The 18699-nt window shown below is 51.1% G+C and overlaps 1 protein-coding gene across 3 annotated transcripts in view; it reads right to left on the bottom strand.

Annotated features, from left to right (window-relative positions):
- The window catches only part of LOC146811702 (uncharacterized), a 1283263-nt gene that overhangs the window by 1119262 nt on the left and 145302 nt on the right, over positions 1-18699 (bottom strand). For all 3 annotated transcript variants that reach the window (XM_085614524.1, XM_085614523.1, XM_085614522.1), the window contains exon 3: positions 120-212. In XM_085614524.1, the coding sequence (XP_085470650.1) occupies positions 120-212 (93 nt within the window). The remainder of the gene's footprint in view (positions 1-119; positions 213-18699) is intronic.

Genomic DNA, 18699 nt, shown 5'->3' on the forward strand with positions numbered 1-18699 from the left:
AAAGTCTCGTCAGATCAGTGCATGCGCTGGGTCAGGCGGGACCTAAAAACCACACGTACTTGACAGTTCGGGAAAAAACAGAGCAATTTGGAAAGCATATCAAAAGAGGACCATCTTACCTTGAGAAGGCGCAGACGGAGGGGGAGGTGAAGGAGCAGGAAAAGGCAGAGCGAGAGGAGCGGGAGGAGCAGGTTGAAGATTTCTCCCCATTCCTGGAAAAAAGCAAACAAGAGGGCAAGTGCTGCAACTGGAGGATGAGATGACTGGTATCATATGAGACGGCAGAAGTGCACCGCAACCTGGGAATTTCAATTTTCATATTGGGCTATGGGAATAAAGAGCACTGCAAAGACATTTTAAAGTAAACCAAAGATTATGAAAACATAGCAAGACACTGCAATTTAATGCACTGTAATAAAGAGGAGGGACTAGAAGAAAAAGTTACTTACCTGCAGTAGCGATCTTTCTGGTGGATATGCTATGTATCAGCGGATTCCTCACCTGTAGAATAGTCCCAGGGGACTGGATCCAGAAACTTCAAAGTTCCCAAGACACCATTAGGGGGCACTAGCTTTGTATCGACGCCAGAAGTGACATCAGATGACGGCACAGAAGCCACATCGCACCCACCTCAGAGCAACGACATCAGTTTCAATCCAATTTGTCCAATCCTTCGAGCCAATCGCATGGACTTACACTGACAAGGAGTAGTGCAGTATCAAACTGGTAATTGGAACCTTATTGACCTTTCTCTAAAAAACACCCATCAAATTGGGAGGTGGGCACAATCGGTTAGGAATCTGCAGTAGATTGAGTATCCACCAGAAAGATAAGGCAAGTAATTTTTTCTTCTAATGGATATTTTTACAGATTCCTCAAGTTTCAACTTCTAGACTAGATTCCCAAGCAGTATCCTTTGGAGGGTGAGAATTAATGGATAACTAAATGAGGATAACCTGCAAGACAGATTTCCTAAAGCAGCCATGCTTACACATTACAGAATCTAGACAGTAATACTTAGCGAAAGTGTGCCTGGATGCCCACATAGCTGCCTTACTGATTTCTGCTTCCAGAATATCGCTGACAAAGGCAGAAGATGATGATTTGGCTGTAGTTTAATGAGCCTATATTCCTTCAGGCGACTCCTCCTTGGAAACAGCATAGCAGGTTTTGATGCAGAGAATAATCCATCTAGACAGCGTCTGCTTCTGGACTGCTTTACCTTTCTTGGAACCGCAGTAGCCAATTAAGGACTGGTCATCCCGGCCTATGTCCTTAGTATGGTCTAGGTAGAAGCTAACCACCCACCTAGGATCCAACCTGTGAAGCTGTCCCTCTCCTTTGTGGGGTGAGGCAGGGGAAAAAGGCTGGTAGGGTAATCAACTTGTCTAAATGAAAAGGGTTCACCACCCAGGAAAGAATGCAGCCTTGGTCCACAATACTTATTTTTCAGGGAAAAGGAAGTAAACGACAGGTGGGTAGTTTGGGCCTGCAACTCACTGACCCGCCGCGTCAAAGTTATTGTCACTGAGAACACAGTTTTCGTGGCCAGCAAGTGTAACTGGCAACTGTGAAGGGGCTCAAACAGCGACCACATCCAAAACTTTAAAACAAGATTATGGTCCCATTGTGGCACAACAAAAGTTGTAGGAGGATACAGGTTGGTCAACCCTTTGAGGAACCTCATCACAATAGGGGGTATGAGCAAAGAAGGCTGATCTGGCCAGCAAGGAAAACGTCAACAACGCAGCAACATCCCCCCTTGACTCTACACACAGTGTAAATCTTTTGAGCTAAGGAGAGCGCAAACTGGAGACACCGTGACAACTGGGATTGTGACGGGTTTGTGTTCTCTGCACACCAAATCTTAACAAATTCTACCTCCCAGCATAAACCAATGTTATGAAGGAGCAATGAGCAGTCAATATAACATTCTACACCTCTGGTAGCAGATGAAAGGAGCTTGGATGTCACTGCACAATCTCCAGGCATGAAGGTGGAGGCTTCAGAGATTGGGGAGTTGCACAATCCACTCTCACCCGAAAACAAGGTCTGCCCTGGATGGCAGCCAGAGCAGGTGACACAGGGAGAAGCACAGAAGTTATGCATAGCATACCGTCCTTGACGAATCTGGGACAATTTTATTGATGTGAGCCAGGTACTGGTGAATCTTCTTTAGAATTTGAGGTATCAAGGGTACGGTGGGAAATGCAAAGTGCAGCCGAAAGTTCCACTTCAACTGAAACACGTCCCCCAAGGCTCCCTTCAATGGATACTTTAGTGCACAAAACTGCTGGAACTTGGCAGTCTCCGAGGAGACAAAACAAGTCCACCTCACAGCTTCCCACTTACTAAAAATAACCTGTGCTATGTCTGGCAGAAGATGCCACTCGAGATCAGCAAGGTAATGCCAGCTCAGGCGGTCTGCTCTGACATTCAGAAACCCCACCAGCTGATTGGCTGCTACTCAGATCCCCTGACTGTGTGACCAAAATCACAGCCTCAATGCCTCCAAGAACAGTTGCTAGGACCCTATTCCCCCGTAATTGTTCACATACCACATCGCAGCCTTGTTGTCCATCAACATGTGGATGGACCAACATTGGATGGTGGGGAGGAAGGCCTTGAGCATACGCCTAATGACCCACAGATTAAGCTGGTTGGTTTGAAGCACCTGCTCCTCTGGATACCAAAGGCCTCTGATCTCCAGATCCTCCAGAAGAGCTCATCAACCTAAAGTGGAAGCATCCATCACTATTGTGTTCACAGTTGGAGAGGGACTAAAGGACATCGCACTTTGAAGGTTCACCTCATTCCCCCACCAAGCCACATCCACTGCAGCACTTAGGAAGATCACATTGGTTTCAGACAAGGTTTACCCTATGCGAGGACTACTGCCTGCGGAGGCACCAATGCAGAGGCCTCATATTGAAATGTGCATGTGTTAGAATTCCCAAGATCCCTGGTTGACTGAGGTAGGTACCGCAGACCAAGCAAGGACCCGTGAGCCCCAACGTTAGGGAAAAGACAGGTCGCCTCCAGAGACAGCCCCCACTCCACCCACTTGGTAGCTTGGCATGAGCAGCCAGGCTTATCTTCAAGGCTTAATGTGTAAAGTATTTGCAATTACACCCACAGCGATAAAATGATGACACCACAAATAGACTCCACACGAGTTTCATAGAAAACGAGTATATGTTTATAAAATGATGTACAATGCGACCACACAATACTAAACCAACATATGCATCGGGGTAATGTTCCCCCTGGCCTATTATTGTTGTGTTTCGATTTAGATGTCTGTACATAGGTTTTCCTAAATCATGTCCTTATATAGGCACAATTTGCATTGTCCTTATTTAGGCATAGAATCCCAGTCCTTATTTAGGCATTAGCCATGCTATCCAAATACAGGCATGGTCACCTACATCCATCCATCCCCACGTCACAACGAGTTCTTAGAAACTAGACCCTTAAGCCATTGGGACTTTCCCTAGCTAGGATTATTGATTTCTCCAAGAACTCATCTATTATGCATGAACTACTATTCCTTAGGGGTTCATTCATGACGTCTCCTTTGCCCGACTTTACGTCAATGCTAACATTCCTAAGCACCTTCCGGGTATAAATATACCTTTCCTTACCATGGCAAACCACGGCTCGGCTGCACAGCTCGACACGGCTCGCCACGGCAAGTTCGGAAGAATTTGAGTCCCCACCTGACGCACTGACCAGACACTGTCATCCCTGCTCGCAGAGACTCCAGCTTCCAGTGTTCTGACTCCCTTCGCGGGGTGTTAGAGTTTGAGACCCGGAAAGAGATTCCCACCTCTCTCATTCTAAGGTATGGAGCTGACTAGAACCTAGAGGTACTCTTGGCATACAAACTTGGCATATGAAATACTATAGCATACAGCACCTACTTCGTACCTTGCACTACACTTAGATTAGGTACACTGGGGTAGAACGATTTAGAAGTATTAAACAAGTATCCACTTTTTAGCCTATATTATTTAGGTATATGAATATATGTCATAGCTAGAAGACAATGCTATTGCAGTATTATTTCTTCTTACTGCTTACGCTGTGCGTATTATATTTTGCATACTGTCTTTCAATTGTAACAGCTCATATCTCTTACAGAGAAACAAGACTGTTCAATAAATCCTTTTATTGAAACGCCCGTGTATCTATTTCTGTGTAACTCTGAAGAAACTAAGCATGCACGATTGACTGAGTGAAACTGTTATCTGTTTCCACGATTCTGAGACATGTTCCGATTCTAAGGGAAACAAATGTTTTCATATTTATGCAGTTGCCAGAAACTACTCCCTTCTTGTTTATTCAAGGAGTTTCTAGTGGGCTCTGAGTTAGCTGGCACACAAAGTAATTAAGTTTAATGTACTCGATGAACAAGTTACTTACCTTCGGTAACGATATATCTGTAAGAAACATTAGTTAGTTAGATTCCTCACCTTAGAATATCCCCAGGCGTCAGGCTGGATCCGGAAAGATTTTTCGTCAGCAATACCCTTGCGCGTCGCTAGGCGTCGTCTGCGGCTCCGCATCCGTCGTCGGCGTCATGATCGCCGGGATGACGTCGGGGTACTTAAACGCCGCCCTCACGCGCTGACGTCAGTTCTTGTACATAGCTTTCCGCACCAGGAATGCAGAGCCATGCAAGAGACCAAAACTGGTGCCAAAAAATTCTAGGGCCCTGAAAGGGACGACTTCAACCCTAGATGTCGGTTCGCAGAACGGGGAGGATGTGTGGGTTGGGGACGAATCTAACTAACTAATGTTTCTTACAGATATATCGTTACCGAAGGTAAGTAACTTGTTCATCTGAAAGAAACACGTTAGTTAGATTCCTCACCTTAGAATAGATACCCCAGCAATACCAACCCCGGTGGTGGGTCTGCGAACCAAGATCACACCAGAAAGTCCTGGAGAACAGAACGGCCAAAGAAGCCGTCTCTCCGGACTTGGCTGTCCAGGCAATAGTGTTTGGCAAACGTGTGCAGCGAGGCCCACGTTGCTGCCTGACAAATGTCCTGCAAGGGGACTCCCCGGCCCAGGGCAGTGGTCGCCGCTGTGGCCCGAGTGGAATGGGCCCTCAGCCCTACAGGAAGTTCCTTTTTAGCTAAGGAATAACAGGCCTTAATGCACAAAACGACCCACCGAGAGATGGTTTGCTTGTGCACTGCCTGTAGGAGAGTAGGGTCTGCTTCCTATGGTCACCCCCACTTTTTGCTTTTGCTTCACTGGTTTTCGACTTAGATGTGACTGTGGGCCTGCTAATCAGACCCACAGCCCAGCTGTTCTCTCTCTAAATTCATACTATGTACTTTAGGTACATAACCCAATTGGTAAGGATCACCTTATAGGGCCCTGTACAGTGTACCTTAGGTACCCAGGGCATAGGTGTACCCTAGGCCTACCAGGGGCTGCAGCATGTATTATGCCACCCCTGGCTGGCCTCCCATCATGACACAACTGGCTGATCACTCAGCTGGGGCAAGGTCGTGTAATCACCCCTTGCTTAGTTATAGTATTCCTATACCTACCTTATATATAGACACATGGGTAACCTGTAAGCCACTCCTATGGCAGGCCTTAACAATCCTGGAGGCAGAGTGCTTGGTAACATGTGAGATGGTGCTCTAGCATGAGCTGAGCCTGTCTGCAGCTTTCGGAACCATGTCCTTATAGCTGTTCTATGATATCGCCTACCATATACTCTTAAAGTGCCTTATAATCCTCGCGGTTATGGTAACTATGGTTGGGCTTTATCAAAACATGTCGTGTAAGGTGTCTAACACTCTGGAATAATACCCCCATACCATTTCTGGTGATGAGGATAGTATTCCCCCCTTCTAGAGGGAGAAGACATGTTAAAATCCTACTTACCCGGTTAAAGTTAACCAGAGCCCCAGCATCACAAAATGGATGCTGTTGCCACGGACACAAGTCTGACCTCCTGCTGCTGGGAGTCCTTCCAGCGAGGGAGGCTTGGACAATAGGTTTCCTGCCTTGGGAGGTGCCAGCACCACCCCAGACAGGACTTAGTGTATTGGGGCAGGGAGGGATGAAAGAAACGAGACACTGCCTGGGGCACACAAGGTGTCCCATGCATAACTCGGTTCAAACCGGTGCTGGGGCACTCCAGCCCCAGCCCTGGCGCGAAACTGGACAAAGGGAAGGGGGTGTAACCACCCCCTCCCTGGTCCCACATATAGGAGGGACCTAGCAGGTAACCCAGCCCCCCAAATTAGTATAAGAGTGGGAGCTGAGTCCCTAGGACTTTGGATTATCCTGAACTGAAACTAGACACGAAACTCTGGACCTTCGACATTCGACGACAAGAAGACTGAAGAATCTCCCTTGTGGCCAAGGAGTGGCCACCCTGTGCAAACAGGCACCAACAAGCGACCTGCCGTTTGCTTTGCCCAAGTTCTACGAGGACCCGACTGCAGAGCCCGATCAGCGCCTTGACCTCCAGACTTCTCCGACCCTGATCGACATCCACAGCCGAGCTGAGATCCGTGGAGGCAACGAAAGACGTGGGACCGGCTACCTGGGAAAATTGGCGAGTAGCTTCCAGCGCAGCTTCTGAGGCATCCTCGAAGTTGTGCTCTGGGGATTGAGAAGCCCCAACCCCGAGCACCATCTGCACCGAAGATCAGCCCTCCACACTCCACGAGTTCTGCGTGGGGCCCTTCTGCATTTTCCTGCTCGACGCATCTGTCCGGTTGCTGGCTCGTTGGCTAGTAGCCTCAGTGACGACGAACCGTTAACTTTCCACCGTTGGTTTGGCTCCTCCAGACTGGCCCTTGCTTCCCTGTGAAAGAGGAGCACCACAGACCTTCCTGGTCTGCACCTGAAGCGAATTTCCATTTCCGCGTGGGTTGCCTTTGACAAGGCTTGTTGACTCCAATCAGGACGTCGACTCCGCCATCAGCAAGATCCTTCGTGGGAAAGCTCGTACCCTGGTTCTGGTCGTCCTCGATGCCTCCTGGTCCACGCAGCTGCAGAGACAAGCTTCAAGACATCACCTGTGTTCTGCACGACATCGCCTGGTTCCTTCCTGGTTCCACACGGTCACTGGCTAGTGACCCAGACTTTGTCCCCTCTGCTTGCAGGTGTTCTTCCTTCAAGATCCATCCTTGGGTCCATCGGACATCTTCCTCCTGGCCGCCTGCCAGCATCTGTTCTTCAGGCATCCATAGGATCCAGCGACGACACCCGACACATCTTCACACCTATGCACCCGTCTCCTGTGGGTGAGGTAACGCGAGTACTCCGGTGCTCCAGTGGATATTGACTATCCAAGTGTCTAAGTCTTTAGTTGCTTCCTCCTAGTTACTTCGAAGTGTCCTTATTCTTCCTATTTCTGACTACTACATTCCCATTGACTTTAATGTAACCCACGTGTGTGTTTCCACACTGCACACGCCTCCCGTGGGCCTCCCACTTCCTAACTATTGGTAGGGTAGTGTAGCCCCAGCGATTCCCTAGGCCCTAGGCCTACTCCCTGTTCGTGACGTGGTACTTATACCACTTTCTTAGTATATGGTTTGCGTGGCCCCTGGGCCTAACTGTATTTTCCTGTGTAACGTATGCTACTTAAGAAATTGTTTGTACTTAGACCTCTGAACTCATAAAGAGTGCTGAGGGTATATGTTAGAATAAATACATTCTAATTTTATATATACCTGGTGTGGTGTCCTTTCATTTGGTATTCAAGGGATTGTAATGGTATAACAGCTGGCTTCACATGCCATACAGAGTTTAGCCTAAGACTGCTCTTGTCCATGCTACCACTAGGATAGCTGGTCTATAAGGTTGACTTTACAACCAATCACCATAAGGGTTGTTTGGACTGATACAGGGTGTACACTAGAACTAGTGACATCATATATCAGGCCAACTTCTCACACTGCCCGCCCCTTCTTAGCGCCCACGTAGCCAACAAAGAGTTGGTCGTCCACCCGGAACTGTTTGGTGCGGTCCAGATAGAAGGACAGCGCCCGTTTTGGGTCCAGACGGTGGAGCCTCTCTTCTGCTTTCGAGGGATGCGAAGGCGGAAGGAAGGTGGGCAGCGTAACAGACTGTCCGATGTGAAAGGCAGTTACCACCTTAGGAAGAAAGGAAGAAGGAAGGACGAGTCCTGAGAACAACTTTGTCCGGATGGACAGAAAGGAAAGGAGGCTTAGAAGAGAGAGCCTGGAGCTCACTCACCCTTCTAGCAGAGGTGATGGCAACCAGGAAAGCAGTCTTAAGCGTCAACAGATGAAGGGGACAATTATGAAGTGGCTCAAAGGGAGCGCACATCAGAAACGTCAATACCAGATTCAAATCCCACTGAGGCATTATGAAAGGGACAGGAGGAAACATGTGAGTAATGCCCTTAAGGAAGCGAGAAACAACAGGGGATTTGAAAAGAGAAGGCTGATCAGGAAGCCATAAGAAAGCAGAAATAGCTGAAAGATAACCTTTAAGGATGCCCAGAGCAGAGCCCTGCTGGGCCATGGAAAGAAGAAAGAGGAGAACCTCAGAAAGAGGGGCGGAAAGGGGATCCACAGCCTTTGCTGTGCACCATGCCACAAATTTGTTCCACCTGCAGGCGTATACCGATTTTGTGGAGGGACACTTGGCTGCCAGAATAACATCACAGACTTCAGGAGGCAAGTCAAATGGCATCAACTGCCGCCGCTCAATCTCCATGCATGGAGGTGGAGGCTGGACAGGTTCGGGTGGAGGACCGTCTCCTGCTGCTGCGATAGAAGGTCCTCCTGAAGAGGCAGTCGTATCGGGGGATCGACCGATAGACTGAGTAGCTCGGGATACCAGTATTTTCGTGCCCAATCTGGAGCCACCAAGATGACTTGGGCCCGGTCGCGCCTGATCTTCTTCAGCACTCTGGGCAGAAGTGGTAAAGGCAGAAAGGCGTACAACAGACCGCAACTCCACTCGCGACGAAAGGCGTCCCCGAGCGACTGCCGCCTCGGAAACTCCAACGCACAGAACTGCTGACATTGCGCGTTCTCTTCGGTGGCGAATAGATCTAACCAAGGCTCTCCCCACTGCCGAAAGAGGCCTTGCGCCACGTCCGAGTTTAGACGCCATTCGTGATCCATCATGCACCGGCGGCTGGGTTCGTCTGCTCTGGCGTTCAGATGTTCAACCACCAGGGTGATGCCCTGATGTTCCAGCCATGTCCAAAGGGGCAAAGCCTCCTGACAAAGGGTCCACGACCCCACACCGCCCTGTTTGTTGCAATACCACATGGCGGTGGTGTTGTCCATGAACACCTGCACTATACTTCCCCGGACAGAGGGAAGGAATGCCTTCAGTGCAAGTCGGATCGCCCTCTGCTCCAGAAGGTTGATATGGAGCTGAGATTCCGCGGAGACCAGAGGCCTCTGATCTCCGCCTCTCCCATGTGCCCCCCCATCCCAGGAGGGATGCATCCGTCACTACTACCTTCTCCGGTTGGGGTAGGGAGAGGGATCTGCCACTGACCCAATCGCGGTCCGTGTGCCACCACTGCAACTGTCTCGCAGTGCCCTCCGAGATCAGGACGTGGTCGGACAGGGTGCCCCGATGCTGGACCCACTGAAACTTCAGGTCCCACTGCAGAGCTCGCATTCGCCATCTGGCGTGATGCACCAACAGGATGCAGGAGGCCATCAGACCCAGAAGCCGCAGCACCAACCTGATCGAAAACCGGGATAGAGTCCGAAAGATGGGAATCAGAGCCTGAATATCCCGGACCCGCTGATCCGGAGGATAGGCCCGGAACTGCGCCGAGTTCAGAACCGCTCCGATGAAGAGGAGCTTCTGGGAGGGACTCGGATGCGACTTCGGCACATTGATGGAGAACCCCAGCAAATGCAAGAGGTCGGCTGTAGTATGGAGGTGGGAGACGACTGCCTGGGGCGAGCCCGCCTTCAACAACCAGTCGTCGAGATAGGGGAAGACTGGAACCCCCAATCTGCGCAGATGAGCTGCGGCCACAGCCATCACTTTCGTGAACACCCGAGGGGCACTAGTGAGGCCGAAGGGGAGCACGGTAAACTGAAAATGCTCTTGGCCCACAGTGAACCGCAGGTAACGCCGGTGGGCCGGCAGGACGGGGATGTGGAAATAAGCATCCTGCAAGTCCAACGCTACCATCCAGTCTCCAGGGTCTAGGGCAGTCAGAACCTGAGCTAAGGTGAGCATCTTGAACTTCTCCTTTCGGAGGAAGGCGTTGATGCTCCTGAGGTCCAAGATAGGGCGTAGGCCCTCTTTTCCCTTCTTGGGAACCAGAAAGTAGTGGGAATAACAACCACGACCTACTTCTGGACCAGGAATGCGCTCGATGGTCCCCTTGGCCAAAAGGGCCGTAACTTCCTCCTGCAGAAGGTGCAAGTGATCCCCTGAAATTCGGTGGCACTGCGGTGGCATGGCTGGAGGGGTCATCTCGAAGGGGAGGGAGTAGCCCCTTCGGACGATCTGCAGCACCCACCTGTCCGATGTGATGGTACGCCAGTGGAGCAGGTGATGGTGAACTCTGCCTCCCACTGGTGTGGAATGGACCTGAAAGCTCGGACTAGGAGGGCTTTGAGGCAGATGCTGCTGGGGTAGATGTGGACGGACCGGCACGTTGTCCCCCTGTACCGCCTCGGTGGAATCCACGTCCGCGACCGCGTGGAGGTTGGTTCTGCGGCCTGTGGCTAGGCGGACGTGAGGGGGCGCCCCTTCCTTGGCCACGAAAGGGGCGAAAAGCTTAAGTTTGTGGGCACGGGCCGAGAGGCCCAAGGACTTGGCCGTAGCCCTGGAGTCCTTAAAGCGCTCCAGCACACTATCCGCTTTGTCGCCAAAAAGGCAACTGCCATCGAAGGTCATGTCCATGAGGGTGCTCTGGACATCCCCGGAAAAACTCATGGACCGCAGCCAGGCGTGGCGACGAAGCGCCACCGTGGTCGACATTGCCCTGCCCAGCGAGTCCGCTGTGTCCAGTCCACATCAGATTGCATGCCGTGCCGCATCCCGCCCCTCGGCAAGAGCCTGGGCGAGCCGTGTCCGGGCCTCCTCCTCCCACTGAGGCAGCACGTCCTCCACCGTATCCCACAGGGAGTGGGAGTAACTGTCCAAAAGGCAAGCGGTGTTGATAGACCGCAAACCTAAACTAAGGGAGGAGAACAGTTTCTTCCCAAACTGTTCCAGCCTTTTGGAGTCCCGATCCGGAGGAGCGGACGGGAAGGAGGTATGGGAGGCAGAGGCCTGGATAACCAGGCTCTCGACGTGGGGTGCATGGACAGAAAACTTGGGTCGCCCGGTGCAGGGCAGTGGCGCCGGGCCACGTTCCGGTCCACAGGAGGAACTGTGGAGGGCTTGGACCAGGTGCCCTTCAGAACGTCAACCAGTGCTTCATTAAACTGCAGCAGAGGCTCCGAGGAGCCTGCTGATGGTTGGAGCACTTTAGCGAGGAGGTTAGTCCTCACGGCCACAGCAGGCAGCTCCAGCCCAAGGGCTTCGGTCGCCTTGCACAGCACCACAGAAAATGTAGCACCTTCCTCCGAAGCCACGGTCGGAGGGGAGATGAAGCCAGTGTCAGGGAGGTGTCAAGACCACTGGCATCCCCCAGTTCGTCAGCCCAGTCCTGAGATAACTGGCCCTGCCGGGCCAGAGGGTCCTCAGACCCCTCCCAGTCGTCACCGTTATCCGATTCCTGGTATACAGGTGGAATGATTGGAGCCGGGCGGAAGATGAAATTGCCACCTATCGGCGTCGGGTGCGGCGCAGGGCGGCGCCGCTCCGACGCCGGGCCCGGACCGGGACCAAACCGGGGAACGGCGTCGTTCGAAGGCAGCGCCAGGGGCGGCACCGAAGGAGTCGGCACCGGCGGAGGGGTCGTGAGGTCGACCGGCGCCGACAGGGATCCAGGCCCAGATCCCTCAGGGACCTGCGGCGTCGGGACCGGAGTCCACGACGGCGCAGGGGCTGGAGCCGCCGGCTCGCTGGGCCTCCCAGTCCAGCCTGCGGGGCCCAAAGGCGCTCCGGCAGGCGTCGATGGCGGAGCCAGATTCCTCATGGCCATGAGGAAAGCACTGACCTCCGACGGAGTCGCGTCAGACCCAGGGACCGGAGAGTATGGGTCGGACGGGGACTCCTGCGGCTCCAACGGTGCCCGACGAGCGGTGATGGCTGCGGCTCCGCGGCCAGTCCCCCGACCTCCTCCGCTACCGGGACCTTGAACGGCGCAGAGCCGACTGCCGGAATTCGAGCAGCGTGCGGGACCGCTCCCGCCTAGCCTTCGAAGTCAAGGCCCGGCAGTCGAGGCACAACTCGGCATCGTGGTCGGCCCCAAGGCAATAGAGGCACCGGCGGTGGTGGTCCGTGACCGACATCAGTCGGTGACAGGAGTCACAAGCTTTGAAGCCAGGCATCCCTACCGGCACCAGAGTCGAAGTCGACGAAGAATGGAACCAAAAGAGTTAAAAAAGGTTTAGTCAAAAAGTGACTAAAAGGGTATGCTCTTCCCGGAACGGCGCTTACTGCCGCGGAAAAAAGAAGAACTGACGTCAGCGCGCGAGGGCGGCGTCTAAGTACTCGGACGACGTCATTCCGGCGATTACGTCGCCGACGACGGAGGCGGAGCCACAGACGACGCCAAGCGACGCGCAAGGGTATTGCTGACGAAAAATCTTTCCGGATCCAGCCTGACGCCTGGGGATAGTCTAAGGTGAGGAATCTAACTAACGTGTTTCTTTCAGATAGAGCAAAAACCAAAGGAAATGATGGACGGAGTGTTGAACATTGCAAGCACTCACCCCCAGTCAACTGATCTGGGTTTAATCCATCACCGTTCTTTAGCCCACTCTGCCACCCCAGTTCAGACATGGCCATATGCAAATCAGTCTGACCCTGTGCCTCATGGGAACAGTCCAGCCCGAACTGCCAAGCCATGTCTTCCCTGGACCGGAAACAAGCTTCCTAGGACCGGTTTCTGGCATTTCAGCCGTCTTCAGCCAGGCTTGCTTGAATCCAGTGGCAAAGTGAGCAAGGGACTCACGTCTGAGCATACCCTGCCAACTTATGGCGAACAAACCAAAAACCAAAGGAAATGATGGACGGAGTGTTGAACATTGCAAGCACTCACCCCCCGTCAACTGATCTGGGTTTAATCCATCACCGTTCTTTAGCCCACTCTGCCACCCCAGTTCAGGCATGGCCATATGCAAATCAGTCTGACCCTGTGCCTCATGGGAACAGTCCAGCCCGAACTGCCAAGCCATGTCTTCCCTGGACCGGAAACAAGCTTCCTAGAACCGGTTTCTGGCATTTCAGCCGTATTCAGCCAGGCTTGCTTGAATCCAGTGGTAAAGTGAGCAAGGGACTCACGTCTGAGCATACCCTGCCAACTTATGGCGAACAAAGCAAAAACCAAAGGAAATGATGGACGGAGTGTTGAATATTGCAAGCACTCACCCTTAGTCAACTGATCTGGGTTTAATCCATCACCGTTCTTTAGCCCACTCTGCCGACCGGTTTCTGGCATTTCAGCCGTCTTTCAGATAGAGGCATACTGACCTCAGTCCTATGCCACAACTATAGTGTATATTATTCCAATGCGCACAGCCTATAAGGGAAATAGGAACTACACTACATTATTATTGAGCTAAACTAAACAATCCCACGTAATCCTAATGTTGTAATATGCAGTTCGATATACAACAGTCAGGTACTTCACAACATAAGAATAATGCAGATCGTAATACGGTTATCTGGCGATTTATACTGTCACTGTAATGCAATGCGTAAAGCAACAACGGGGTAAACTGTTATGCCCCCGTAATGCAATGCGTACGGTCCCCCTTCAGGTACTATGGCGGGAAAAAGCAATGCAACGTGTAATACAGTTATCAGGTAATTCGTTATGCGAAACTAATGCAATGTGGAACACATATATCCGGCAGTTCGGTATGCAACACAAATGCAATGTGCAATACGAAAATCCAGCAGATTGTGGTGCAGGATTCAGACAAGGCGTAACACATCTATCAGGCAGTTTGTTATGCAAACCTAGTGCAATGCGTAACACACCTATCAGGCAGTTCGTTAGGCAAACTAATACAATGGGCAATACAACAAAACAGGCAGTCCGTTGGTCAAAAATAAAGCAATGCGTTATACAATCATCAGATACTCTGCTACGCAGAAGTTAGGCAATACGTAAGTTGCTCCAGCACCGTTCACAGTGCCTCCGGCGGTCTCTCCGCCACTCATGCTGGCTTACGGTTAGTCTCCGCCCACAGTTGCCCCCCGACACGGGTAAGATAGAACACCGTAACTGCGGCTTCGCACTCAGGCCCCGGTGCTAGAACTCCCATGGCACACGGACCTCAATCCGAGCCGAAGCAGAGGCTCGCACCGCAGAACAGAGAGAGAGAGGCCAAGAGCGTCTCCCTCCAAGCCACGCCCCGCCCCAGGAGATGACACACGTCACCTGGGGGGCGCGAACCCACTCTCCTCTCCTCGTCCAGCGACTTGGGCCTCCGATGCAATCTCTTGCTTTCAGGGCAATGGGAAGATCCCAGGCTGCACAATACACCCCAGCAGAGTCACGAAGACTCACGGGAACTCCGGGTGCACGTAGACCAGACAACTTCTCACGAGGGTCTCAGGCTATGCACGACACACGCGCGCAGCGTCGCTGAGACACATTTGATCTTCTTGTGCCCACGATCAAAAGGCACAACTTGCGCAGGTCTCAGGTAGTAGAAAGCACACGCACTCAGTGTTGCTGAGACACACTTTATCCTACGGTGCCCTCGATCATAGGGCACCTCTTGCGAAGGTCTCAGGCTAGACAGAGCACACGCACCCACGGCGTATCTGAGAGTCTTCTCTGGAAACTTTTGTGCTCCTGTGTTTTCAAACAGGGAGCCAGCTCACCTCAGGCCCTTGCGGATAGTTACTTCAGGACACAGCACACAGCAAAGTCCCTACAGCCTTTCCTTGGTTAAAACAGCAAACTGCAGGCCAGCCCCAAATCACACAGCAATAGCAGTCTTATCCAGCAGTCTATTCAGTTGTTTCTTCCTTGGCAAAGGTTCCTCTTGATCCAAGAAGTAGCTCTAGTCTTGTTTACACTTGATCAAGCCATTCTCCAAAGTTCAGGGGCTTCAGCTCGCATAGTTATACCCCTCAATGGCTTTGAAGTCTTTGAGTTACAGGGGGCTCAAACCGTTCTGGGTTCCTCCCTACCAGTGACACCTCCTCCCTTTGATTAGTAGGGGTCTGGATTCTCAATCACTCAGCAGGAGATGGGACAATTGTTTTATAGCACCAGCCCAGGCCTCCTCACCTCTAGGCCTACTCCTTCTACACACCAGATGCAGGTCAGCCTGTGCTGTCTCACCTCCTCCCCTGGGTCAAGACATTCCCCAGATCCTATCACTTTCAAATCCAGCCAGTCACTCTACAACCAGGCAGAGACACAGAAATGTTTAAAGCACAAAAACCCAGCCACTTCTAAAAGAGTGGCTTACAAACACACAATGCAAAAGCCATCTTCATAAAAAGATCTGTTATTGCAGGGTGAGTTCAGGCAAACTAAACTTCACCTTTCCATCTTAAGCCCCTGGGGAGATAGGCTTGAAAACATATTACACAGCCTCCCCATTTTATTTTAATGGGCAAGATAGCCTTTCAGCAGTGAAAACTAAATGGAGATTATTTCACTGCCAGGACATGGCACACACCTTGGTACATGTCCCACCTTTCACATGCACTGCACCCTGTCCAGGGGGTACCCTAGACCTAGCATAGGGGTGCCTAAGGTGTATGGAAAGGGAAGGCCAGGGTTTGGTAAGTTTGTGCACTTACCAGAACAACATGGCAGTTTAGGAAACTGCGCGCAGGCCCTGCAATGGCAGGTCTGAGATCCCTTTCCAAGGCTACTTGAGTGGGTGACACAATAAGTGCTGCAGGCCCACCAGTAGCATTTGCATTACTAGCCCTGGCACACATAGTGCACTTCACTAGGGACTTTACTAGTAAAACACACATACCAATAATGGACAACCAATCACCATTACACTTTACACAGGGAACACTTGCACTTTGACACTGTTTAGCAGTGGCAAAGTGTCAAGAGCATATAAGTTGGCAACACATGTCAGAAAAAAGGTCTAGGGGAAAAGCAAAAAGTTTAGGGAACTTTAGCCAAATAGGGCCAAGTCCCTCAGCATGCAAGACCAGTAGTAAGCAGGAAATGTCCTACCGGTCAAGAGACACCAACCAGTCTTCTACTTACAGAGTCAGCAAGACCTGAGCTAGGGTCAGCATCTTGAATTTCTCCTGGGTGAGGAAACAATTCAAGTCCCTGAGGTCAATAATTGGAAACAAACAGCCGCCCTACGTGGTAACAAGGAAATAACAGTAGTAACATATGTGCCCAATCTCCTGCTCTGGCACCAACTACACCGTTTTTTTCAGGAGAAGTACTGCCACTTCCAGCTGTAAAACAGAAAGGTAACTGCTGAAAGCGAAGAAGGTGGAGAAGGTATGGGAAGGTGGAGCCTGAAAGAAGGGTAGGGTATACCCATTTTCTAAGATCTGAAGAATCCACTGGTCCAAAGTATTGGCCTTACAGGCCAGAAGAAATGAGGACACCTGCCCACTCACAGGCTCCGTGCAGGCTTGAAGGAGTACACTAGACCTGCTTTCCTAGTGGTGCAGGGGAGGAGGCTTACTGGATTGTTCCACGTTCTTTACCCCTCGCTCTATCCATATACTGTTTGGCCAGAGGATTCTGGGATTGCTGAACTTGTGACTGGACAGACTGCCACTGGTGAAAGGAAAATCCTCTTGAGAATTCCTGAAAGCAAAAAAACTGGTGGTAGTCACTGAGTGGCTGAGGCTGCCAGAGACCTGATGATGTGGCTGTGGCCTTTCTTGCCTTAAAAATTTCTAAGGCAGATTTGGCTTTGTCCCGAAACACCTGCTCTGTCAGCGGGAAGATCCAGTAGGTTGCTTGCACATCGGATGAAAACCCTTAGGCCCGAAGCGAGGCATGGCAATGCAGAGAAACTGAATTCACCATGGCATGTGCCACAGATTCCGCTATGTTATCTCCCGATTTAAAATTATGTGAGGCATTCTATCCGTCTTTGACGACCTTTTGGAACTCTGACCTCATGTCCTCAGGGACATGTAGAGAGACCAGGCAGGCCATGTTCCATAATGTAATAAATATAGTTAAATATTTATGTGACTGCCAAAATGCATCACTGCACCTTCTAAAGGGTTTAATTAGAGAAGATCTCACCCAGGAAACAAACTGATGGCAATGGATGTGGAGTTAAAGCACAAGTTACTTACTTGTGTAACAATATATCTGTAAGAGACATTAGTTAGTGATAGATTCCTTACCTTAGAATATTACTAGGCATCAGACTGGATCCGGAAAGTTTTCGTCAGCAGGACCCCTGCGCGTCGGTAGGCGTCATCGTGCGGCTCTGCGTACGTCACCGGCGCCGTATTCGCCGAGATGACGCCATCTGAGCTACTTAGACGCGCCCACGCATGCTGACGTCAGTTCTGTACACGACTTTCCGCGCCAGGAACGCAGAGCCACGCCAGAGACCGACTACTGGTGCAATATAACTAGGGCCTTGAAAGGGATGACCTGAACCCTAGAGAACAGTTTGCAGAACGGGGAGGATGGGTGGGCGGTAAGGAATCTATCACTAACTAATGTCTCTTACAGATACATCGTTACACAAGTAAGTAACTTGTGCATCTGAAAGAGACAAGTTAGTGATAGATTACTTACCTTTGAATACATACCCAAGCAATACCCACCCTGGCGGAGGGTCTGCAAAGTGAAATCACACCAGAAAGTCACAGAGAACTGACCGGCCAAAGAAGCTGTCTCTCCGGACTTGACTGTCAAGGCAATAATGTTTAGTGAAAGATTGCAGCGAGACCCACGTGGCTGCCTGACAGATATCTTGCAGGGGGACACCGCGTCCCAATGTTGTAGTAGCTGCTGTGGCCCTGGTAAAATTGGGGTGCAGCCCTTCTGGAGGTTCCTTTTTATCCAGAGAGTAAAAAAGCTTTAATACACAAGACAGCGGGAGATAGTCCGCTTGAGCACAGCTATGCCCTTCTTGGCGCCCACGTAGCCAACAAAGAGCTGGTCATCCACCCGGAACTGCTGTGTGTGGTTGAGATAGAATGAAAGCGCACGTTTTGGGTCCAGACGGAGGGAGCCTCTCTTCCTCTCTTTAAGGGTGCAGAGGCGGAAAGAAACTGGGCAGAGTGACAGCCTGCCTGAGATGAAAGGCAGTGACTACTTTCGGTGAAAGGAGGGACGTGGTCGAAGTACAACCTTGTCTGGATGAATCGCCAGGAAAGGAGGTTTACATGAAAGAGCCTGGAGCTCACTCACACGCCTAGCGGAGATGATGGCCACCAGGAAGGCAGTTTTCAAAGTTAATAACTGCAAAGGACAGTTATGAAGAGGCTCAAAGGGAGCACACATTAAGAATGTGAGAACCAGGTTCAAGTCCCACTGAGGCATCACAAAAGGAATAGGAGGGAAAAGATGAGTAATGCCTTTGAGAAATCTATTGACAACCGGGGACTTGAAAAGAGAGGGCTGATCGGGCAGCCTGAGAAAGGCTGAAAGAGCAGAAAGGT

Source organism: Triturus cristatus, chromosome 7 (assembly GCF_964204655.1).
Source record: "Triturus cristatus chromosome 7, aTriCri1.1, whole genome shotgun sequence".
NCBI classification, from domain to species: Eukaryota; Metazoa; Chordata; class Amphibia; order Caudata; family Salamandridae; genus Triturus; species Triturus cristatus.